Raw genomic sequence first — 25,249 nt, forward strand, 5'->3', positions numbered from 1 at the left:
CACCAAGGACACCCTCTCCAGCGTTGTTACAATTTTTTCTACCCTTTGGGCGACCTCCAGATGAACCCCTGTGACTCCCAGATTAGGTTTTCATTCCTTACTTTCTTTGAAAGAAAGTGCCCCAGATGCGTCGGTAAAACATGCCTGTGTGTACGTGTAGGCGTCCGCGTGCCTGGGCGCGGGCCGTGTGCAGGCGCCAAGGCACACGTCTGTGTGAACACTCGCGCACGCGCGCGTCTTTGGGTTGATGGTCCTTCCGTCGCATTGGGGCATCTGTGCATGTGCAGCGTGTACACACATACTTGTAACTTAAGGAGTTTTTTCAAATATGCAAAACGTGGCCTCGGAGAAGCGCACGCAGTGATTTAGGTAGTATTGTCTGAACATGCAATTGCATGTATAACATGCAATTTACCCGTTTACAAGTGCATCCTCCCGCCTGGCACTGGACACTTACACTTGATGTATGTGCTTGGGCAGTACAAGCACACATATATTTATATTTGAAAGTTACGTCCGGTAGGTAGAAGGTAGGACTTTGTGCCCCCCCCCCCAATCTCTGCCCTGTAAGATGAACCGCACAGATCAGACTGACCCGCCTCCAAAGCAGACCCAGAAAATGGGACTCTGTCACTGACTTGCTCACTGAGTTTTTCCCCACAGTCACTTTTTATCTTCTAAATCTCAGCTTCACCACACACCGAGGTGTCATCCTTGAGTCCCCAAGAGACTCTAGGTTGAGCCTGAACTCTGGGGGCTGGGGTGGCAGTTGAGATTTACCCACAGGCCGGGTTGTTGATCTTGGAGAAGTGGTGCAGTCAGGTGGCAGGGTGGACGTCTGTCAACAGCTGGGTCTGTGGCATGATGCAACCAGCCAGCAGAGGATGGGCCTGTGGTCTTTAGGAACCTCAGCAACGCTGAATGTATGTTGCAGTAGGAAAGTTTTTAATAGGGGGAGATGGAAAAAGAAAAGAGGGAGTGATGAAAGTTTGGTGAGTGCCTACTGTATTCTAGGTACTTTAAATCCATGATCTTTTTTTTTTTTTTTTTTCATTACATCTGTATGGAGGGTGCTGTCTTGGCCCTCGGTGGAAAGATCAGAAACAGGCTAAAGGAAGTTAAGTTACTTGCCTAAGGTTACATTGCACGTAAATGGCAGAACTGGGATTCGAACCTATTCCTTTCCTAGTCCCTAAAGCCATGCGCCCGTCCACTCTTCCAGGCTGCAGAGGGACAGGGAAGTGCAGGAATGAGCTACACGCTCCCATAAAGTGGGCCCTAGCTTGCTTGGAGCGAGGCTATTCCGGCTGGCCCTCCTCTCCCCGGAGTCTTAACAGCTCCCGCTCGCTCTTGCCGCTCTGGCTCAGCCCGGTCCTCAGGAGGCCTGCGCCGCCGCCCGCAACCCGCAGCGCGGAGCCTGGGCCGAAGGCTGAGCTCCGCGGGAAGCAGCCGAAGGCTCCTGCAGCTCTGCCCCAGGCTTGCCTTCCCAAGCCTCCCCAGCCGGTGCCCGAGGCGGCGGCTCTGGGCCGAGGGGAGACCCGAGTGAGAGCTCCTCAAGCATCCTCTGGCTGCGCCTTCTTAGGATGGAGACGGCGGGGAGAGAGGGTTTAATTTTCCGTCCCAAAGAATCGCAGGAAACTGTTCGTAGCTTAAAAACTCCAAACCCCGCGCTCACCCTCCTCCCTCCCTTCCTCCCGCCCCCTCCCTCCAGCCTTGCCCACCAGCTCCCACCATCTCGTCGCTCTTCTCCTCCTCCTGCTTCTCCCCTCCCTCTCGGGTCTCCCGCCTTCCCGGAGCACGCGCTGCCAGGGCCCGGGGTGCTGGGCGGCCAATGGCGCGGCGGCAGGACGTGATGTAAGGCGCGGCTGTAGAAAAGGCGCGGACGCTTGGCTGGCGCGGACTGCAGAGCCGGGGCTGGGCTCGGCGCGCTCTTGGAGAGCATTGCGCGCGGCTGGGCCCGCGGTCGGCGGCTCCACCTCCCACTCTGCTCCTCCTCCTTTTTCTCCTCCTCCTCCTCCTCCTCCTCCTCCTCCTCCTCCTCCTCCTCCTCCACCACCACCACCACCACCACCACCACCACCACCACCACCACCATCACCACCACCACCTCCTCCTCCTCCTCTTCCTCCTCCTCTTCAATTCTCTTGGTGTCTCGGCTCGGCTCGCTGGCTTCGGAGAAACCCGTACTACAGTCGCCGACCCAGCGCCTAAGCGGGTCGCCTAGGGCTGGGGGCACACCCCAGGGAGGGGAGAGGTCCAGGCAGCTGGGCCGCCGCGGGCACCTAGCTGTTCCCGAGTGAGCCCCGACCGCAGCCGTCGCCGCCTCGGGCAGAGTTTGCGCTCCTGCTTTGCGCCCGGGGCGCTGAAGCCGGGCGGGCGATGCCCGCGGCGTGAAAGCGCCCGCGGCGGGCGCCGACCTCTGCCCTCGGCTTCCCCCTTCCCGCCCCCCCCCCCGCCCCTTGCCCTTGTGACCCTGGCTTTGGCGCCGCCGCCCAGGCGCCCCGCGATGTAGCTGCCCCTGCGCCTCGGCGGGAGGCGTCCTGGCCCGCGGGCGCCCGGGGCCCGGAGCCCGGCCTGGGGGCGCAGCCGAGCTCGGGCGGGGCCGGGGCCGCGGTGGCGATGCACCGGGCCCGTTAGCGCCGGGAGCGCCAGGCAGCTGAGGCGGGGGGCAAGCCCTCCCGCGGAGGAGCCGCGCCCCCGGCCCCGCCGGTCCCGCCGCGATGCTGTTCCACAGTCTGTCGGGCCCCGAGGTGCACGGGGTCATCGACGAGATGGACCGCAGGGCCAAGAGCGAGGCTCCCGCCATCAGCTCCGCCATCGACCGCGGCGACACGGAGACGGTAGGCGCACGGCTGCGGGGTCGGGGCTGAAAGCTGGGACGGGGCCGGGTCGGTCCGCGCTTCTGCTCTCCGAAGTTTGGGGGCACTTTGGGGAGCGTCCTTCGTGCCGCACGGGACTGGGCGCTGGGGATCCGCGGACAGGATGCAAGGCCCGTAGCTCCCGGCTCGGGGGAAACCCGGCTGCTGGGGCGGAGGAGGGAAACAAGGTTTAAACCGAAATTTCAGACCCCGAGGGTGCAAGAGAGCATTTCTCCCGAAGTGGGAGCGAAGTCCTACCCGCGTCCCGGGATGGCCCTCTTCTCACTACACCGGGCCCCTCTGGTCGCCAGCTCCGCGTTCCCCTCCACTACTCGGCTGTAGCTGCTGGCGGCGCCGCCTGCGGCGCTAGGAAAGGCGAACCAAACGGGAGCACTGGGGCTCCAGCCGGCGTGGGCCAGTCGCGTCCCGCCTCCTGGCAATCGGAGTTCCCTCCCCAGCACAATTTCAGGGGTCCAAGTCTTCTGGGCCAGTGCTTTTCGTTGATCACGCCCCTGGCCTCCTGGCCGGCCGACCTGGCCAGGCCAGGCCAGGGCTGGGACTTCAGGCCCTGGCCTGGCTCTTGTGGAAGGGGAGTCCATTTGGATCTCCACACCTGGCTTTGCCAGCCCAGCTCCAAATAGCCAGTTCCTCACCTCAGACCTCCCAGAGGGCCAGGCAAGCAGTCGCTATCCAAGTTGGGCCCAGAAGTGACCTTTAGAGGCCAGGCCGAGGAGGTGGGGAGCAGGAGGGAAGCCTCTCCACTTGGAAAGCAAGGGCAGCAGCCTCAGTGCCTCCGGCTTCTGAGTTCTTCTTCCTGGATTAAACTCTCATTCTGTCCTGCACTCGGAGACTTTGAGGGTGCCTCTGCACTCCACTCACCATCTCCCAGAACCCAAGAGGGCCCCAGCCAGTGTGGCCAAGGTAGTGGAGGGGCAGACGTGGCTGCGACCTGTCCTGGCCTAAACCTTTGGCATACGGATCCAGAGATCACTGGGGCTCGGGGCCAGGAACTCTGTGTGTCTCCTGAGAGGAGAGGAGTCTGTGTAGAGAGAGGGGGACTTTTAATGGTCATCTTACCCCTTTTCCTGGGGCCCAGCAGAGTGGCTCCTTTAAGAAACAGTTTTGAGAGAGCTTTTGCAGGGCTTGACTGGAGTAGCCACTGCTGCCCCAGCCCTCAAACACAGCCTAAGCCTTTCTGGGAAAAGGGCAGAGGGGGCAGGAAGGGGGAGAACTAAGGAGGGAGATCCGTCCAGGCCAGCAGCCAGGCCTGGGCCTGTGGCCGGCTTGGGCTGTGTGGGCGGGCCTGGGTTCTGAGCCTCCTCACTATGGGCCTTTTGGGGACGAGGAAGCCACCGCACACCCCGGCGGCCCTCTCCGGGTTTAGGGCTAGCCGGAGCAACCGGGGGGGGAGCTGAGGGTGCCCGTTTCCAAGCGGTGGTGAAGTCGCAGGCTGACGCAGGCGCTGCGGTCTCCCGCCTCCCTCCCTCCGCAGACCATGCCGTCCATCAGCAGTGACCGAGCCGCGCTGTGCGCTGGCTGCGGGGGCAAGATCTCAGACCGCTACTACCTGCTGGCGGTGGACAAGCAGTGGCACATGCGCTGCCTCAAGTGCTGTGAGTGCAAGCTCAACCTGGAGTCGGAGCTCACCTGTTTCAGCAAGGATGGGAGCATCTACTGCAAGGAAGACTACTACAGGTACCCCCAACTCAGGACCCTCTGCCCCCCAGGACCCCCTATTCTCAGACACAATCTGACCCGGTCTTATTGGCCTCCAGTCCCAAGGGAGGGTTCCCCACCTGGGTCCCCCCTTCTCCAAGCCAGTACAAATGGGGTGACAACCTTTTCAAACAGGAATTTGAGGGAACTCCTGGAAAGGTCTGAGAACTATAGGGACCCAGAGTAAAGGGCTCTCTTCTGAGCTTAGACCATAAATAAGCTTGGGTTGGAGGGGGGGGGGTCTTTGCACCCCTCTCCCTTTGAAGTTTCTTGGGTCAAGCAGAGAGAACAGAAACAGGCAGCACCACCTCCCCCCCACCCCAAGCCCAGGCAGCCTGGGCTGGTGTGCGACAAAGTTGGAGGGAGAGCTGGGGGATCAGTTGGGTGCGTTTCCGGGTCTTTCGTGGAGATGGGGGTGAAAGCTGCCTGTAGGGTTAAAGAGCCAGAGTCACTAACAGGCTGCAAATTTCTTGTTTCTCCCCTCTGGTTTAGGGTTAGGGTCTGTTTATATTCCTTCTTTCTCTCTCTCTCTCTCTCTCTCTCTCTCTCTCTCTCTTCCTCTTCTTTCTCCCTTCCCCTCTCTCTTTTTCCCTGTCTCTGTTCCCCCCTCCCCCCTGCCAAATTACAAAAGTCTGTAGGATTGTCAGGTACCGGTATGGAGGGCAGGGGTAAAGGTTGAGAAAGGGTAAGTGGGTAGTCCCCCTCTCCCTGCGTTCCCAAGCAAAGGCTTTCCTGGGGCTTGCCCAGACTCTGGGTAAGGTCGAAGCATTGTGGACATACATATGCTTAAGGGAAACTGTATTTTAGGGTAGGACAAGACCTGGGCCAAAATCTAGTTCCCTCTTTCCCCATCCTCCAACTTAAGACTGGTTCCCATTTTAAGGAGTAGATCTCCCCCCGTGGCAGCAGCGGCACCTGGAGGAGGGATATGGGGGGTACCCAACCGTGTGTCCCCACAGTCCCTCCCTCCATGGTCCCTACAGGCGGTTCTCTGTGCAGCGCTGTGCCCGCTGCCACCTGGGCATCTCGGCCTCGGAGATGGTGATGCGCGCTCGGGACTTGGTTTATCACCTCAACTGCTTCACATGCACCACGTGTAACAAGATGCTGACCACGGGTGACCACTTCGGCATGAAGGACAGCCTGGTCTACTGCCGCTTGCACTTCGAAGCGCTGCTGCAGGGCGAGTACCCCGCGCACTTCAACCACGCCGACGTGGCGGCGGCGGCGGCCGCAGCGGCGGCGGCCAAGAGCGCCGGGCTGGGCGCAGCCGGGGCCAATCCGCTGGGTCTTCCCTACTACAATGGCGTGGGCACGGTGCAGAAGGGGCGGCCGAGGAAGCGCAAGAGCCCCGGCCCCGGGGCGGATCTGGCGGCCTACAACGCTGGTGAGTTCGAGGCGCACGGAGCGCCCCCGTCGGGTTGGGGGAAAGTGCGTGGCTGACCACCGCCTGAAGCCGGAGTGAATCTCAGTTTGATACGCATATGTATATATCACTCTGGGTACTCTAGTCCTTAGATTCCCCAGACCCTAGGTGCCACAGGACCTAGCAGAAGGGACGTTTAGGCTCCTTGGCTCCAGCCTCCGCACACTTGGCTGGGGTGGAAGGAGAAGGTGCATTAGAGTCTTGCTGACCCCGGTGCAGGGCCTCGTCGCTGAGAAAATTTTTAGAGGCAGTTTTTTGGTTTGGGCCTTTCCCCCACTTTGTTGGTCAGAAAGCCTGAGGATAGAGAAAGCAAGGAGGAGCCGGCACCAAACAGGCTCTGGGTTGGCAGGGCTGAGGACAGGGAGCTGGGGCGATGGATGAAGGAGGCAGGGCAGCGACGGTCCCAAGAGAAAGGACTGGTGGTGGCCTGGGGTAACTTGCTGGGCCTGGCGTTGGGCCTGTCAGGTGAAATGTACTGAGGGCAGCAGGCTCCGGAAACTTGGGCCCAGGACCCTTATGAACAAGAGCAGGTCACTGTGCCCGGGGGGATCCTCTTGCTCCGCCAGGTCTCAGTTTTCCCCGGGCTCCTTCCTTGGAGTTCTGGGCGCCAGCGGGGTGCTGGGATGAGAGCGGCGACCCTTGGAGGCCGGCGCCCGGGGATGAGAAGACCGGAGTAGGCCTGGCCTCTCACGGAGTCGGGTGGAGGGCTCGTTTCACATTTCCGGCATCTCAGAACCCCAAGCCTTTCCAGGAGAGGCTCTGCCCCCTCCCGCACCCCTCCCTGCTGCTCTGGACAGCTGTGGAGGTTCTGGGGCCCGGCAAATTGAACCGTCAACATCTGCCCGACGTCTGCAAGGCCGGGAAAGGTTTATGACTCCCCGGGCTTCTGAACTAGATAGAGTTTATTTGCAATTATTTTCTTTCTTTCGTTTGCGACAGAATCGGATTCCGGGATTTTGTTTTCTTCCTCCTTTTCCCCTTAGTCTAATGCGCAAGTGGAAACAAAACAAAACAAAAACCCAGGATTGGGGGGAGAGGGCAGCGTGGGGAAGTCAGGGTTATTTTGATCTTTAAAAATCTGAGCTGGCTGGGGAGGAAAATTCAGCCAGGGGCAGGGTGGGGTGGGGGTTGTCCCCTGTTCGATCCAGCGAAGTTGCTTGTTGGAAGATGGATGGGTGTATGTGTCTCAGTATGTGGAGTTGGGAGGAAAATGCAGCCCCCAGTCTGGTAAATGGTGAAGTGGCCGCAGACAGGTCTGTGGCGGCAGATTAAAGATTTGTCGAAGGTTGCCGGAGATGCCGGCTCTCAAAAACTTCCATCCTTCATCTCTCAGCACCCTGAAAATAAACTAAATCGGGTCCAGGCCGGGTCCCCCCCCCACAAACAAAGCCACGTCTATTTATCAAATGGGGTCGGCCCCCAGTAGGAAGCAGCAGGCTGACTCGGCCGCAGAGCGCGTGGGGAGTGGGATCATGTTTTTCTAGGTAGGCAGGTTTGCAACTGGGTTTGGAATTGAAAGGCAGAAGAGTTTCAGAAATTTATTTGTGCTTCTTGCTGCTCTGCCGCCTTCGCTGGCGAGGTCCGGCGGCACCGAGCGAAAAGATGTGACTGGAGGCTGAGTTTCAAGGGATCTGGCACCACTGCAAGGCATTCCCCACCCATGCCATCTCCTCGGTTTTTGTTTTTTGTTTTTCTTTGACCCTTCTCTCTTTTTTACCTTTCAACTCTCTCGATCCCCCTTTCTCTCTGTCTCTCTCCCTCTGTGTGTTTTTGTCTGGGTTTCTCTGTTCCGGTCTTTTTCTCTCTCCCGGCGCGCGTCTCTGGCCTTGACTCAGGGGGAAGAAACCGCACACGGCGCGCCGGCGGCGGTGGCCGCGCCGCTCGCGTATTCGCGGCTCCCGGGGCCGGGTTGGGGAAAGGGGGCGCCTGCCTGGCCGCGCCGGGCCCAGCCAGGCCTCCCCGGGTCTCGCTGCCGTTCTCCTCCTCTCCCCGCACCGGGCAGGAGAGAAATGGCCGCAGTGTGGGCCGTGGGGCGGCTGGAAAGGGCACCGTGGAGGGTGGAGGGTGCACTGCGGGTCGTGTGTATGGGCAAGAGCGTGTGTGCGTGTTTCTGACCGTTGAGGACACGAGCTTGCTGGTGTGAGTGTCCCACACCCGGGAGCCCAGCTACACCGACCCCTTGCAAAGCTCTTCGCTCTGTGGGCCAGTCCGGTGGCGGAGCGGCGGCACCTTATTCCAGGGCGGCGAGCTCGGGCAGACTGGGGAGGGACGGCCGTCGGTGCGCCCAGCCCGCCGCCTGGGGAAGGGCAGCCAAAGCGGCGGGGCCGCAGGGTCGGAAAGTCCTTCCGGGGCGGTGGCCGCGGCAGCCCTGCTCCGGCTGCCCCTCGGGTCCGAGAGCGCAGCCCCGGTCCCAGAGGCAGAAGGAAACCCCTGAGCGGGGTTGCCAGCGGGCCGGGGCGCGGACGAGGCCCGGGCCGCGCACTTTGCGCCGGGGTTTGTAAGCCACGGCCGCGGGAGTCCCGCGCGGACCGGCCGGACGCCCGGGCCTCCCCCAGCCCCAGCTTTTTGTGTGTGTGCCTGGCGGCGTAATTACTGATTTGATTCCAATCCATTATTTAGACAATTGAACCTACAATCTCGTCTTTAGTAAAATGAGGCGAAGTCAGATTTGATTACAGGTTCAGTCCCAGCGACAAGAGCTCGAAACCCGATGGGTTAATAACAGATCACGAGTAAATTATTCATGATTTTACGAGCTCTTTAGCTCCATTGAATCGGCCTAATTGAGAGGAAAAAAAAAAAAAAAGGAGAGAGAAAGCCTGTTCCTCCCCCTCCCCTCAGCCCCTTGCTCCTCCCCGGATCCGATCTTGGGGAATCTCGACCCAGCCGGGGCGTGGGGAGGGAGGCGGGAGTGAGGGCGCCTGGGGTACCGGACAAATCTGGACCCAACGGCTGCTTCCCGGCTGCTTTCACTCCCCCAGCGCAGCCCCCCTGCCCGGGCCACTGGCCACCTCCGCCTCCCAATCTTGGGCCAGCTCCTCTTCTGCCCTCCCCTCTTTTCCCCTCTCTCCCCTTTTCGCCACTCCCCGGCCAGTAACGGCTCTGGAATACGCTTCCCCGAAGGGACCTGGTTTCCTTGAGATCCGGGATTCTGTTCCTTAACCTGGGCCCTCCACCACACAGTCCTCCTTTTTTTCCAGGCCTCGCTGTCCCCTCAGGCTCTCTCTGTGTCTTTCCTGATTTTTTTTCTGTCTTTGTAGCTGTCTCTCTCCGGTTCTCCCCATCTCCACTGTTTCCTTTCCCTCCGTCTCTCCTCTCTTTCTTCCTGGCCCTGTCCACCTCCCCTCCCTCCCCCCTCTCCTTTACTCTCTCTCCCTTCTGTCTGTCTTTCTACCTCTGTGTCTTTCTCTCCTTTCTGTGCCCTTTCTGTCTCCCTCCCCCAAACCACCTCCTCCCATCTAGGCCGCACTCAGGGCACGTCCCTTGGGTGAATGGGGCGCCGGGGTCCCCACGGAGCTCATTAAGAGCAGCAAGGCCCAGGCGGGGACTGGGCAGAGGGATGGGCCCGGAGATCCCCCGTGGGGAGGCCTGCCCCCCCCCCCCCCCCCGTGGAGCTGGGGACTGGGGGCAAGGAGAGGGTCGCTCCCTGCAGTGGGGGCAGGGCAGTTTCCATGGATTCTGTTTGGAGTCATTTTCTGATCCCTTTTAAATTGCTGGACCCCCGTTCTTCACCCTGGGCGCTCTCAGTGGGAGTACAGCCCTGGTGGGGGACTTGGGTGCCTGGGTGCATGTGGGAAGGGACGCTTAGGAAGTGTAGCCACTTGCTGACAGCTTCAAGATTTGTGACAAGACCAGCATCTTGCAAATTCTTTCTGCAAGGGACTGTTCCCCACCTGAGCAGTGGGTGGAGTAGGTCACCAGGAGATCGGGAGTACTTCTGAAGTGGTTTTGCCAGATAAAATGCAGGACATCCAGTTACACTTGAATTTCAGGTAAACAACAAATACATTTTTTAGTTTGAGTATCCAGTGCAATATTTGAATTTTAAATACATGAGTAATTTTTAGTGTAATTGTATCCAATGCAATATTTGGATTTTAGGTAAACAGCAAATTAATTTTTCAGTAGAGGTATGTCCCATGCAAAATTAGAGCCGTACTAAAAAACTGTTCATTGTTTATCTGAAATTCAGATTTAACTGGATGTCCTGCATTTTTATTTGCTAAATCTAGCAGCTCTGTTACGGGCATGTGATGGGGCACAAGACATATTCCCAGTTGTCCACTTTAAGGGGACTGAATTGATCTCCTCTGAGGTTTTCCCCAAACCAAGACTTTACATGTAGGATGGCTGGGGATGTGATGAAGGAATCTTGGAGTTCTTGATGTCCCCATCAGGCACCAGGTTACCAAGCAACTTTCTGAGGCCTTAGGTTTCCACCCCTGTCCCTCACCCCCATTGCCTTCCAGGCATTGGCAGCCAGGCCCCAGCTGGGCCCCTTCTGGATGGGGACCGGCTCCCCAAAGAGTCGTGCGTCATCTTTGCCTGCCTTTGTGGCGTGGTGGAAGGAAACGGGCAAGGACTGCAATACTGAATCTAGGCTCAGCCCTTACCAGTGGTGTGGCTGTGTACACATGGCTTCATTTCCCTTCGCAGGAGTTTCCTCATCTCAAAAATGGGATGAAAAGCAGTAGCCACCTCTTGGAGCAGTAGTGAAGGCCCTATGATGTATGTAAAGCCAAAAGCATACCCTGGGTGTCAGATACATGTCAATTTCTTCCTCCAACTTCCTTCTCTTTCGGGTTAGAATCCTACCACTCCGTGAGATTTCTAGAGATCGCTTAACCTCTCTGGCCCCTTCAGCCCATTTGTATAACTGGAAAACAAGTACTTCCCAGGGCAGTGGTGAGGATCAGGATTAAACTGCAAGATACAATTTCCGACCTTAGCCCAGTGCCGGCGGCCCAGTGTCATCCAGAACTTCTGGTTTGGGGAACCGATGAGGGTGAAATCAGGGTGAGTGGAGAGATGTCAGTCAGTCATCCACTTTCAGGTGCCGGGTGCCGGACACTGTCGGGGGAGACAGCCTCCCTCCTTAGAGAGTGCAGTGGGGAAACAGGAAGAGTGTGGGCGCGGGAGTCCTGAACACTGCTCTGTATTCAAGTCAAGTGACTCCCGTTTCTAATCAACGTTTGTAAAAAGGAGGAAATAATGCTAGGCTCTTAGAGTTGTTTTAAGGATTCAGTGAAAATATATAAAGCCTTTCCGCACATCATCCATCTGGAGTAGAATAGCCATCAACAAGTTGTAGCTGTTGGTTGTTATTATTCTGACACGATGGCACAGAATGGTTTTTGGATTCTCTTAGAGCTGGGTTTGAATCCCGTCATTTCCTAGCTGAGTGACTCGGGCAGGTGGCTCTCGGGGAGCCTCAGATTCTCCTATAGATCTAGAAGATGGGGATAATATTTTCACCTCAGCGCGGTGCAGTTCACGCTGTGTGGTCCTGCGGCTAGAAACATTTGGTGGCAGGTGGGGCGGTGTAGGGGGCAGGTCAGGAGGTTCACCCGCCGCCTCTGCGTCCCCTCCCCAGCGCTGAGCTGCAACGAGAACGACGCGGAGCACCTGGACCGCGACCAGCCCTACCCGAGCAGCCAGAAGACAAAGCGCATGCGCACCTCCTTCAAGCACCACCAGCTTCGGACCATGAAGTCTTACTTTGCCATTAACCACAACCCCGACGCCAAGGACTTGAAGCAGCTTGCGCAAAAGACGGGCCTCACCAAACGGGTCCTCCAGGTCAGCTGGGCCGGGACAGGGGCTGAGGGCGGGGGCACCCGGGGCCTGCAGGGCCTGCGGCGGAACCCCGTAGCTGCCATGGGCTTTGGAAGGACCTTCCCTTCTATGTGTGCCCTTCTCTTTGTCATTCTCTACCCTTTCTCTACCTCCTCAGACTCTAGCTGTATTTCAGGGATTTTTTTTCTTTCTAACTTTTCCTCTTCTCTTCCAATTTTTTGTCTAATCTTTCTATTTTGTGTATGTGTCCCTCTTCCTCTTTGTCTCTACACTCAGCCTCTTTCTTTCTTGTAAACACTTCTTAGTTGCTCTTTATTACTAGAGTGACACTCAAATATGTTCATGTAGTAAAAGGTTCAAGCATTTCAGATAAACGCAGCGCATCCCAGGATGGCTGTCCAAGCTAATTGCCGTTAGCTCTTTCCTCCTTCTGCTTCTTTTCCCGACTTGCCGTCTCCAGTTTCTCTTTCTTTCTCTAGATTTTTCTTCTGTCTCTTTGTTGTTTCTTAGACTCTCCCAGAAGCAAGGTTGGGGGGGGGGGTGTGTGGGCTGATCCCCTGGGTGGGCCCGGGAGGCTCATCTGCCTGCAGGGAGCTGGAGGCAGATGGGCACCTCTGAAACTGCGCAGAATTGCTCTTGTATGTGAGGGCGCTTTCCGGATAGAGGATCCAGAGCTTTCCCTAGACTTTGAAGGTCCTGTCCCTACCTCAGAGACGTTAAGAAGCCCAGTTTGGGGAGTCCCAGGCTCCTGTTTGACCCAGATTCATGGCAGGGATTTGGACTAGCACTTCTCAAATCTTTAGCTCTTCCTGTTACTCGTTTCACAGTCCTGGGCAAATCATTTAACCCCTCTGGGCCTCAGTTCCCTCACATGTGAAACGGACACAAGAAATTATCTCGCTGCAGGCTTATTTGAGGAGCCGTTGAGATGAGGAAGTGTCCACCACGGTAGCTAACGCTTACCTGCTCAGTGGATGGTAGCTAAGAATAACATGAGCTAGGTTAATAAGTCAACTGGTATTAAGTAGCAGGAACGATTCTTCTGGTCACTGGACTTCAGTTTTCCCATCTGTACAGCGATAAGGTGGGACAGCATCTTTCTTTATAGCACAGTGTAACCAGTTTATTCTTTAGAACCTGTGGCTGTGGGGAGAGCAATTTACATTTGGCGGGGAGGAAATCGAGAGAGGAAGATCTGACCAGAGTCTCACAACTGGAGGGGAGGTACTGAGATTCAAGTCCAGGCCAGTCTGATCTCCCCCTCCAGCCCCAGGTGGTTGGGGACTTAGGGCTGGGGGACTGCAACACTGCGGGGGTGGGGGTGTGTGTAGTGAGAATGACGATAATGGAAACCAAGGGCTACGCAGTCATCCTAAGATCTCCTGCGAGTATGTCATGGGGCGGGGGGAAGCATTTTGGGTGTGATGGCTGCGCGGGATGGACTGTGACTGGGGCGCTGGTTGGTAGATTCCTGTAGTCGGGCCTGCACCCCTGCGCAACGCGAGGGGAGCCCGTGTCTGGAGGGCTCAATGACCTGGCTGAGGGAGTTGAGTGCTGGCCAATGGGGCGCCGATGCGCCTCTCTGGGCCCGCCCCCTACCTCCGGGGCTCTGCTCCTTGTGGGACGCTCCCCTCCTTGCGTCCCTTTTGTCTGAGGGGTCCCTCTGGCCTGGGCTTGAGAAGGGGCGAGGACGTTGCTGCGCCTGACTGGGTCTCAGATTCCCCCTTGTCCATTTCCCTTGGACTTTACCTTCTTGGGTTAGGTCTGGGGACCCTTCTTGGCACCACCCCTACCCCCCTCTCCCCCCCCCAGCGCCATTCCTCAGCCCTGGGCGAATCTGGTCATCAGCCTCTTCTCTGGTTATTAGGATACTTTGTCCCTTCCCCTCTCTAGAGCCCCTTATGGCATGTTGGTGGGAGCCATTTGGTGAATCAGGCCAGGACAGGAGCAGGCACTTGGAGTCAAGCAGAGAGCTCGGTTCAGGAGGGCCTGGGTTCAGTTCTGTCCCTCTACTCACTCGCTGGCTGTGCATTTTAAACAAATTAGTTACCCTCTCTGAGCCATAGCTTTCTCACCTATATAATGGGCACCATTAGGACATATACCTCTCCCTGGTATCCTGACTAAATGATAGAGACTAAGTGTCCATTGTTGAGTCTGAATCCGCATAAGGAGCCACACTCTGCTGGCCTTTGAGGCAAGAGGCTTGGTTACCTGATTTAGGAACAAATCGGATTTCCAGTATCGTTGTCTCTCATTCTTTCATCTGGCCAAATATCTATTGGCACCTTGGGGTGCCAATATCAATTGGCCTTGGAGACACAGAGATGAATGAACCACAGTCCTGGCCCAGAAGAAACTCACCTATTAGCTATAGAGACAGACCCACATTCGGTTTCTCTGCAGTGTGATCAGTTGGGAGGGGCGTTCTGTTGGAGACCAGAGGAAGAACTAACTGTTCTTTGTTTAAGGGAAGGTTCACCAGAGGGACCTGGGTGAATGCTTGCCCTGAGCCTTCCTCCCCTACAATCCCGAGCCAGGCCTGCTCACACCTGTGTGTCCCCTCTACCATGGGGACTCAGAAAAGCCAGGGACATGGAACTAGCTGAGAGAGAAGAGCACGGACAGTCATGGTGGGTCTACCAATCAATGAATGTTTGAGTGCACTACTGTGTGTCAGGCACTTTGAAAGGCCCGTGAAATACATTTGCTCATTGAGTTCTCACTGGTAGGCATCATGATAACCTCCTCCCCACTGCACAGATGAGAACATTGAGGCCCAAATGCTTTCCACTTGCCCCAAGTCATACTTTGCTAGTAAGTAGCAGAGCTGGACCCAAATCCAGGCCTGTCTGGTCCATGGATGTAGCTCTTTCTCCACTAAGCCAACCCGGCAGTGCCCGCTCCTGAGTGGGAGGATCATGTAGGGCCTGTATGTTGCTGGGAGTGGGGGCGTACTAGACCACTTTTCTCCCTCCTCTCAGACATCCAGGTCTCTTGCACTGATCCTTAATAGTCCCTAAAGCACAACCGTTCATGATTATGCAGCAGTTTGCAAAACATTCTCTTTCCAGCCACTCATCTACCTTCCCTTAATGTTTTCCTGCCCATGTTACAGATGAGAAGCTTAAGAAGTAGCGAGATGAAGTGATTTGCTGGAGGTCTCAGGAGCCAGGCATTGGCAGGGTGGGGCTCTCTCCCAGGGGTTCTGACTGCTGCTGGGCCAGCTGGGGGAGGCGGGGTGAGGGCAGTTTGGGGCCACGCAGGTGGTGGTGTGGCTTTGGAAGGTAACAGAGTGGTTCAGATCCTTTTGGACTTACCAGCAGTGTGATTTAGGCACTTTAACATCTCCTCCTGGAGCCTGATTACTTATCTACGAAACGAAGGTAATAATAGTTTGTATCTTGAGAACTGAGGATTGAGAAGGCGTTGGCAGCGTGCTGCCTGCTACAAAGTAGGTGCCCATGAAATGGTTCCTCATCACTTGTCTGCACCAGCTTAATGGTACTAGGCCTTGGGGGCCCCGCGGAGGTGGTGGTCAACCTCCACCCTTTGGAGAGAGTCTGTGTGGCAGGGACAGGTTGAGATTGAGGCTGTGTTCCCAGAGGTCAGTGATATAGGGTGTGTGTGTGTGTGTGTGTGTGTGTGTGTGTGTGTGTGTGTGTAGGTTTTCTGGGATGTTCCTGGATCTGTAATGCAGAAGCACCATCAATATGGGAGGCCTGGGATGCAGTAACCCTGCTGGAATTTGGAGTCAGTTGATGTGAGGTCCAGGCTCAGCTGTCTCACCTACTTTCTGAGCAATATTGAGCAAGTGACTTAACCTCTCTGGGCCCCAGCAGCCTCAGCTATAAAATGGAGACGATACTAATACCCACTGGGTGTTTGCAAGGAGCCAATGAGATGACTTCAAGTGTAATGTATAAAGTACAGATTAGGGGGGCTCCTGGGTGGCTCAGTTGGTTGAGCATCCAACTTCGGCTCAGGTCATCATCTCACAGCTCGTGAGTTTGAGACCCGCTTCAGGCTCTGTGCTGACAGCTCGGAGCCTGGAGCCTGCTTCAAATTCTGTCTCCCCCTCTCTCTGCCCCTACCTCACTCATGCTCTGTCTCTCTCTCTCTGTGTCAAAAATAAATAAAAACATGGGGCGCCTGGGTGGCTCAGTTGGTTAAGCATCCAACTTTAGCTCAGATCATGATCTCACGGTCCGTGAGTTCTAGCCCCACGTCGGGCTCTGTGCTGTCAGTTCAGAGCCTGGATCCTGCTTCAGATTCTGCATATCCCTCTCTCTCTGCCTCTCCCCTGCTCATACTCTGTCTCTCTATATCAAAAAATGAATAAATGTTAAAAAATAAATAAAAACATTAAAAAAAATTTAAAGTACAGATTAGGGACTCAATGCACATGGACCTCACACACACTTTTATACAGTAGGGTTCAGTCAACCTACCTCTCATACACAATAAAAAAATTTAATTATCTTTATTTTGCAGATGAAGAAACTGAGGTTCAGAGAGACTAGGACCCTAGCCCTAAGTCCCACAGCTAGTAAGTGAGGAAGCCAGGAGTTGAGCCTAGATCGGTCTGATTCCACAGCTCTTTCCAGCATTGCCCAGTGTAGGGCTTTGGCCCTCCCGCCTTGGGTCTAGCTGTAGAATGCAGCGGTACAGGTGGAGAGAAGGAAAGGGAAGGGGCGGGTCATAGATGCCATGTCTTGGTAGCAAAGCATGTTTCCTGCTGTAAAGCCATAAATGCATAAAAAGTGCTCAAAATTGTCATCACGGCATGGCCACCACAATTCTCACATTCTACCAGTGGGCGAGGTCACTGGGAGAGAGAATGGTCCCTTGGACAGAGGTCCACGAAGGCCTTAAGCTTTGTAAATGCTTGCAGACCTTCCCGCAGCACATAGATGCCCGTCTGAGCAGTCCCTCTTCCTTCCTGGGGAAGGGTCAGGAAGGCAGAGTAGGCCAGGCTTCGGGACGGGGGAGGTGAGCTGACTGATTTGGGTGGCTGAAAGTCTCCTTAGGGCTTCCTGGTGTGACTTTGGCAGAAAATATATTTTAGCCACCAACAGCTTAAAAACATTCTTCAGATGACTGGTTAGTGGTCACTAACTTGTGTGAGAACACAGGAACCGAGAATGCTAGCTTTTCTCTGGCCACCCATTTGTTCTACGCTGACCTTCCGCCATGTTCTGGGTGGGGTGTGACCCAGACGGTGAATGGGACCCGCTGGAGCTGGAACTCCAATCCAGAAGGGAGACAGATGTGCAACAAAGAATTGCAAATGGCAATCGTGTTAGCGCTCACTTGTGGGGTGCCCGCGTGGCTCAGTCGTTTAAGTGTCTGACTCCTGATTTCGGCTCAGGTCATGATCTCTCAGTTCTGTGAGTTTGAACCTGCCTCGGGCTCTGTGCTGACAGCGAGGAGCCTACTTGGGATTCTCTCAGGTTTTTTATTTTATTTTTTGAGAGACAGAGAGAGACAGAGCATGAGCAGGGGAGGGGCAGAGAGAGAGGGAGACACAGAATCCAAAGCAGGCTCCAGGCTCTGAGTTGTCAGCACAGAGCCCAACACGGGGCTCAAATCCGTGAGCCGCAAGATCATGACTTGAGCCAAAGTCGGACGTTCAACTGACTGAGCTACTGAGGCACCCCTCAAAGTAAATAAACTTAAAAAAAAATAATGTTAGCGCTCACCTTGTAAAGCACTAATGAGTTACTATGTGTGAAATGCTTAAAACTCTCCTTAGACAATGCCTGCTACTTAGTGAGTGAATATTATTTGTCGTCATTACTTTCTTTATGAAGTTGCTGTACCAGAGGACAAATTCTCTCTCTCTTTTTTTTAAGCTTTTGTTTTTAAGTAATCTCTACACCCAAAGCGAGGCTTGAACTCTCAACCCCGAGATCAAGAGTCGCACACTTCACCGACTGAGCCAGCCAGCCGGGCTCCCCAAGACATAGCCTCTTTATTCTTTTTTTTCCTCATATAACATTCATCATAAGACATTACCCCTGCAACTGCATGGAGTGTCTGTGTCATGATTTCCACTTGCCCCATCTGGTTGGACACTTTGCACGTGGCCATTAGTTGATGTTATTTAAAAATACCACAATGGAAAAATGAAATGTTAATAAAGCGGGGGGGGGGGGGGGGGGGGGAGGGGGAACGGTGCCCGGCTGGCTCGGTCAGTGGAGCACACAACTCTTGATCTCCAGGGTTGTGGGTTTGAGTCCCACATTGGGTGTGGAGATTACTTAAAAGTAAAATCTTTTTTTTTTTTTTTTTTAATGCCACAATGGACATCTTTGGGCATAAAGCTTTTGTCGTTGGGCTGGTTCCCTTAGTGACCTAGAAAGGGATTTGTGAGGCAAAACGGGTTTTTCACTTACTCCCTTGGTCCCCTTGATGAAAGAATCTTAAGGAAGGGAATTTGTGAGTCAAAACACAGCGTGCAGGGCCAGTGGGTGCCTGAGGAGGGGCATGCGGTAGTGTGGGCTTCTTCATTCACCCAGGACTTACTGGGGGTCCCCTGGGCACCAGGCGAAGGCACCCCTCATGGATGAAGAAAAGGGGCTGCCAGTTTAAGAAGACGGGTGGGTGGGGCAGATCGTCTCGCACCTGCTGGAAATCCCAGACTGTCAGAACCCCAAGGGCCACAGAGGTCATGCGGGGGTGGTCCGACCCTCTTGTTGTGCAGGTAGGGAAACCGAGGCAGACCCAGAGGTAAGGGACTAGCACAAGGTCACTGGACTGGTCAGTAGCAGAACCAGAACTGGAAACTGCAGTGGGTGCTCTGTCCACCTCGCCACAGTTGCTTTTGTGCTCATTCACTCATTCACTCATTCATTCATTCATTTATTTGCTGACTCAGGATCATGTGGTAGGGAGCGTATGGACTTAATGGCAGATATTCCTGGATTCCAGTCTCAGCTTGGCCTCTGTGTGACCTTGGGCAAGTGACTTCACCTCTCTGAGCCTGTCTGGTTTCAAATCTATAAAGTGGGGATGCTTGGCTTATCTTGAAGATAACCTACGACTGCATGTTAGAGGGTGGCACGGTGCCTGGGACATGGTGGTCCACAAATGTTATCTATCATCATTGCTATTAATTCAATGCATATTATTGAATCTTAGTCTTTGCCGGTCCCTGTACCACATCCCAAGGACATGAAGTGGACTTAGGGGGCCCTGCCCCAGCAAAACGCTCAGGAGGGTACTTTGTAAAATGGTCAGGAGAGAATTCTGGTGAAGCCCTGCTTCAGGTGAAAAACACAACACCAAACCCCACAGCAACCCGGCTTCTAGTTGAGTTGTTGATTTTCACCCGCCAGATTTCCAGCGCCTCAGATTCAGTAAAGCAGAGAGGGCGGTTGTGGAAGATGGTGTCATTGTTTACAAATCACTGTTAGGGGCAACGCAGAGGAAAGAGCAAACAGCTGGCAGCTAACTGGTTCCAGCCCTTCCCGAGGGCTTAGAGCCCTGGACCTGGGAGCCGTGCACCCCACCCCCGGGGCTCCCTGCTCCAGCTACTGCTTGGAGAGAGACACACAGGCCAGGACAGAGGCAAAGGGTGGCCCCAAGGCTCTCGCCTTGTCGGAGGCCATGAGACTTTGGGGAAGTTGCTTCCTGTCCCTGAGGGCCTCTACAGACTTTATCCATTTTACCATCAGCCATTCCCGGGGCCAGCGAGACAGTCTCACCCCTGCAGACATCTGCAGGCTGGGCAGGGAAGGATTCCCTACCCTAAGAGGAGCACGTTGAGGGTGGTCTTAGAAGCACTATACTTATCTGCAAACCTCCAGAAGAGGTGATGGGCTTGCTTTGGGCAGAAGGCCAGGGGAAAATGTGCTTTCTTCCCAGGAAGATCCAGCATGCTGGGGAAAGAGCTTTATTTCCTGACTTCACAGGGTCCAAGTCTCTCTCCTTACCCCAGGATTCTCCTGGATGTGCTTTTTAAATGAGCACAAATCTTATCAGGCAACTAGAAAGGCTAGTTTGACACCATAGGCCCAAGTCGTGGGGTGGTCCCCAGGGGAAGGTGGGGCCAGGGGTGAGGTCTTCCCACCCCTGCCTGAGACACTGGGAAGACAGGCAGATGAAGGCACATCTGGAAATATGCAACTGGACACCCCAGAATCCGTAGAATTCTCTAAGGCCCTTTGTTTTATGGGGAGGCTTCTGGCGGGTGTTTTTCTCATGCAAAGGGAAGTGAAGGGGCCCTGCCTTTCAGGCTTTTTTCTTTAGGAGACACAACCCCCCCTCGCCCCCCCCACCAGCCCCACGGTGGCCTGGATTTCCTAGGCCTCTCTCAAAGTACTCTGAGGACCTCTGGGTACAGCTAGATCTCTCTGTGCAGTTAGACAGGTGGTCATAGTTGGGGGAGGGGGTGCTGTGGAGATGAGTTTCCACACATGTCTTCCTGAGAGCGAACAGGCTTGTGTGCAAAGGTATGGGCGTGGATGGGTGTGTGTGTGTGTGTGTGTGTGTGTGTGTGTGTGTGTGTGTGTCTGTGCCCAAGGAAAAATGAAAATAAACCCTTATTCTTTCTCTTTGGTATTCTTTTCATACCAAGCTCAGTTCTTTTTAAAAAAATTTTTTAATGTTTATTTATTTTTGCAAAAGAAAGAGAGAGAGCGGAGGAGGGGCAGAGAGAGAGAGAGAGAGCAAATGCAAGCAGGGAAGGGGCAGGGAGAGAGAGAATCCCAAGCAGGCTCGGCACTGGTAGTGCCATGTGGGGCTACAATCCACAAACCATGAGATCATGACCGGAGCAGAAGACAAGAGTCAGATGCTTAATCCACTGAGCCACCCAGGTGCCCCTCTGTTGCCTGCTTAACGGTGACTTTCAAGGGGGAAAAAAAAATCTCTCAACCATTGTGAACAATGATCAAGATTTGATTTGTGCACATCTTCCAGAACAGTGCTGTCAAATAGAAATGCAACGTGAGCCACGTATGTAATTTTCCATTTAAAAATTTTTTATAAAAAAAAAAAAAAAAGGGGGTTGTCTGGGTGGCTCAGTTGGGTAAGTGGCCAACTTCAGCTCACGTCATGATCTCATGGTTTGTGGGTTCGAGCCCCATGTCAGGCTCTGGGCTGACAGCTCAGAGCCTGGAGCCTGCTTCAGATTCTGTGTCTCCCTCTCTCTCTTCCCCTCCTCTGCTCATGCTCTCTCTCTCAAAAATAAATAAATGTTAAAAAAAATTGTTAAATTTTTTAGCAGCTACATTCAAAACACAAAAAGAAGCTGATAAAATTAATTTTAAGAATATATTTCATTTAGCCCAATATATCCAAAATATTATCATTTCAACATATAACAGGTAGAAACATTATTTTTGAGATATCCTACCTTCTTTTTTTCATACTGAATCTTCCAATGTAATTCTGTGTTTTCATCTACAAAGGAGCCACTTTTTGGCTAGTCATACTTTTTTTTTTAAGTTTATTTATTTATTTTGAGAGAGAGAGAGAGAGAGAGTACAAGCAGGGGAGGGACAGAGAGAAGGAGAGATAGAATCCCAAGCAGGCTCCCCGCCATCAGCACAGAGCCCTATGTGGGACTCGAACCCACAGAACCATGAGATCATGACCCAAGCCGAGATCAAGAGTCTGAACATTTAACCGACTGCACCACCCAGACGCCCCCTAGTCATACATATTTCAAGTGCTCAGTAGCCACCTATGGCTAGTGCCTACCATGTTGTTTAGCTCTAGAACCTTCTAACAGAAAGGGAAACCCAGTAATAGCCAATTAGGGCAAAGGCAATTTTATTTTATGAAGAGCAAAATATTGCCAGCCCAATTTTTTATCCCCCCCTCCCCCGAAAACCCAGATTAGCATCCCTGGGGAATGCTCTGCTACTCTCCAGTCCCTGCCTCTCTTCCCCTAACCAGTCCTTCTCTCTCTCTCTCTCTTGCCCCACGCAGGTCTGGTTTCAGAACGCCAGGGCCAAGTTCAGGCGCAACCTCTTACGGCAGGAAAACACGGGTGTGGACAAGTCTACGGAGGCAGCGTTGCAGACCGGGACGCCTTCGGGGCCAGCCTCGGAGCTCTCCAATGCCTCGCTCAGCCCCTCCAGCACGCCCACCACCCTCACAGACTTGACTAGCCCCGCCCTGCCAACTGTGACGTCAGTCTTAACTTCTGTGCCTGGCAACCTGGAGGGCCACGAGCCTCACAGCCCCTCACAAACGACTCTCACCAACCTTTTCTAGTGACTCACGCCCTCCCCACCCCCGCCCCCCGCCCCACAATTTCTTTAAAAAAGAAATTATCTTTAGTTGAATTCCAAGTGTATTTTAAAATAGAGGCTTTGAGCAACTAACTAACCACATTTTAGGATCTCGCCTGGAAACAGAGGAAGAAAAAATTGTGCGTCCGGCTAATGCAGCGGTGTGGATTGAGGAGTTACTTGGAAAATCTATCTGCAACACAACATTTGTGTCACTGTACAGTTTTGTGGACTGAGCGAGGAAAAACAACAAATAATTTAAGTTGGCTAGAGCTTCTGTATTTTCAAAGACTGCCACGTGCCTTAGGAATACTGTTTTATGTCCATACTTTGGATGACTTGTTCATTTTTCTCTCCCTCTTTTTCTCTCTGTATATTTATGACCAGAGCAAAAATGCAAAAAAAAACAAAAACAAAAACAAAAACAAAAAAAAAAAAAAAAAAAAAAGTTTGTTACTTTAAAAAGTCCTAAAAAAAAAAAAAAAAAAAAGAAAAATCAAACCCCCTCCAACGGTCGCTTTGTTGTTTTAGAATTTTAAGGTGGAAGTCTGTTCGAATATCAGAATTTGTAAAATCTAACCAGTAATAAAACCACTTATTGAAACTAGTTGGTGTCACTGCCGTTTAGTTGGGCGCGAAATTCACAGGACTTAACCGTCTTACTGAAGTCCAGACGTATATCCGGGGTCTACCCTTATTTATCTATAATATTTATTTTTAATGTGCATGGGGCCCCTTCTTCTGCGCCAGGCTTTGGAATGCCAGAAATTTGGATCCAGAGACGAAGTCCGTACAGGCCCTGCCATCAAGGAATTTAGAGTGGAGGCAGAGACAGAAGAGATCATTTTTTTTTTTTTTTAAGTTTCTTTATTAATTTTCGAGAGAAAGCGAGCAGGGGAAGGGCAGAGAGAGAGAGAGAGAGAGAGAGAGAATCCCAAGCAGACTCCGTGCTGTCAGAGTAGAGCCCTATGTGGGGCTCAAACTCACGAACCATGAGATCGCGACCTGAGCCAAAATCAAGAATCAGATGCTTAACCGACTGAGCCACCCAGGCGCCCCAGAAGAGATCATCTTAACATGGTGCCATAGGTGCCGAGTGGAGAGTATGTCCACAAAGTATATCATTAGTTCATTCATTTCAAATATTATGTACATCCTGCTGAATACAGAAGTCAAAGGTCATCACATCTGCCTCTTCTGCTCTTCTTTGGGCTGGGAGGGTGGTTCAGGCAACGAGGAAGGCCTATCCCTATTAGGAGTGAACCCTGTCACCAAAGGGCAGCTTAAACTCCAGTTTTCCTAATGAATAAAAAATAATTCATTAAGTCAATAAATCATTTGCCTAGAGGGCAGAAGCAAATGAATTTAGCTCCTTTATTAAGGCTTCAGGCAACCTCAGAAACCCACAGAAAAGACACATCCAGGGAGGACAGAGGACTAGCGACAGGCGGAATGGGGCTGGAGTCTGTCCTGTAGCAGTGTGAGTTAAGGAAGTCACTTTACCTCTGTGGGCCTCCAATTCCTCAGCTGGAAGATGAAGATAGTGACCTTTATAAACAGTTCTAGTAAGGACGAGGCAAGGTGTGTTGAAGGGCCCGGCAAAGGGCCTGGCATATAGCAGAGGCCCACTATCTCTTACTGGGTCACAGACATGACTCATGAGGATGTTGCAGGTGGAGAGCAGGCATGTGTGTATCCAGGCATCGCCTGTCATTGCCGGATGCATCAAGCGGGTGTGGTATCTGTCCACTGGGCATCTTACATCCCTGATTTCTTGCTCTGAGCCCTGCTGCAGAGCATTTTGTTCCCAGCTTCATCGAATGCCAGCAGTTACCTAGCAAAATGTCCCTTAGTGGCCTGCCAATGTGAAAATCCAGAGGGAAAATCAGAGCTGCCCTCAGGAGAAAACAGCCAGGAGAGATTGGGCAGGGGAACAATCCAGCCCAGGACTGGGGTCTCCCCTGTCCTCCCTGTGCCATCCTGGTGGGGACAGGATTGGGGAGGAATGGGTTGGGAGTGTTTAAAGCCTGGACTGACTCACTTCCCGAAATGTTAAAAACACACTCACAAACACTACTGCGGTTATTGCTGTTGAGTGCCTGGAAAACGGCAGGAGCTCAGTAAGTTTTTGTAAACTATTCTGTTGATGTATAATGTACATAAAGTGCCCACATCTGAAACGAACAGCTTGATTAATGTTTTCTAAAAGAAGAGCAACCATGCAAACACCACCCAGATCAAGATATAGGACATCGACAGCACCCAAAAGGCTCCCTTGGGCCTCCCCGCTGTGAACCCCTCCCAAGGTAGCTCCTATCCTGACTTCTAGCACCATGGATTAGTTTTATCTGGTTTCGATCGATACATTTCTGCTGAATGAATTCAGGATTGTTCAGGATTAGCCAACTTGCCTGAGGTCAGGCGGCTAGTGGTGACGGAGCCAGGATTTGAACCAGATCTGTCTCCAGACCCCAAGTTCTGTCAGACAGGGTAATAGGATCTGCACCGCACGGATGGCTGCATGAGAGAACGCGAGCAGGGGGCCTGGCGTGTTGGAGGAGCACAAGATACAAGTCCAGGTACTCCCGGGGGCTTGTACACGTGCCCACAGACAAGCGCACGTGTCCGCTCTGGAGACGCTCATGGAGGCTGCTTACACCCAGACAGCCCTACATACAGACACACATACAAGCTCGCAGACAGACATAAACAGGCCCAGACACTCACAAGTACATCTAGACAGACACCCAGACCACCCCACACAGGGAGACCCGCACACAAACCCAGATGTGCACACGTGCAAACGTTTGCAGGCACCCAGGCGCCCCCGCATAGCCTGGTTGTGCCCCCTTGCTCAGGCCCGGACAGAGCCGAGTCCGATCCCTATCTCGTCTGTCAGCACTGCCACCCAGATGGAGCAGACCCTGGAATGATGCCCGGGGGTCCCCCTCCCCCTGCATGGGAGCAGCTTTAGAAGCAGGGCCTGCTGTCAGGCCAGGGATGGGGGCGCTGTGGAGGAGACACTGCTTTCCCCAGAGTCAGAGACTGGGAGAGACACACACACAGAGACTCAGAAAGATAGTGCTCGAGACAGGGAGATAGGGAGGGTGGCAGAGAGATAGTGCAGAGTCTGGGTGACAGAGAAAGAAAGGGACAGTGACAAACATACAGGGGGCAGGAGGCAGAGACAGACGGATCAACAATAGACA

The 25,249-nt window shown here is 53.8% G+C and overlaps 1 protein-coding gene across 1 annotated transcript; it reads left to right on the forward strand.

Moving 5' to 3' along the window:
- Window positions 1–2,701: 2,701 nt before the first annotated feature.
- On the forward strand, window positions 2,702–22,647 carry LHX2 (LIM homeobox 2). The gene is made up of 5 exons (XM_049637720.1): window positions 2,702–2,840; window positions 4,351–4,553; window positions 5,558–5,961; window positions 11,594–11,799; window positions 21,736–22,647. The coding sequence occupies exons 1-5, from the start codon at window positions 2,721–2,723 to the stop codon at window positions 22,021–22,023; spliced, it is 1,221 nt and encodes a 406-aa protein (XP_049493677.1). The 5' UTR covers window positions 2,702–2,720; the 3' UTR covers window positions 22,024–22,647.
- Window positions 22,648–25,249: the final 2,602 nt, after the last annotated feature.

This window comes from Panthera uncia, chromosome D4 (genome assembly GCF_023721935.1).
Source record: "Panthera uncia isolate 11264 chromosome D4, Puncia_PCG_1.0, whole genome shotgun sequence".
NCBI lineage: Eukaryota > Metazoa > Chordata > Mammalia > Carnivora > Felidae > Panthera > Panthera uncia.

Excerpts from the sequence above, each read along its gene's own strand:
- LHX2 (XM_049637720.1), top strand. The coding sequence starts at position 2,721 with ATGCTGTTCCACAGTCTGTCGGGCCCCGAGGTGCACGGGGTCATCGAC. Across the intron at positions 2,841-4,350 it reads ACCGCGGCGACACGGAGACG|ACCATGCCGTCCATCAGCAG; the intron begins GTAGGCGCACGG and ends CTCCCTCCGCAG. Across the intron at positions 11,800-21,735 it reads TCACCAAACGGGTCCTCCAG|GTCTGGTTTCAGAACGCCAG; the intron begins GTCAGCTGGGCC and ends TGCCCCACGCAG.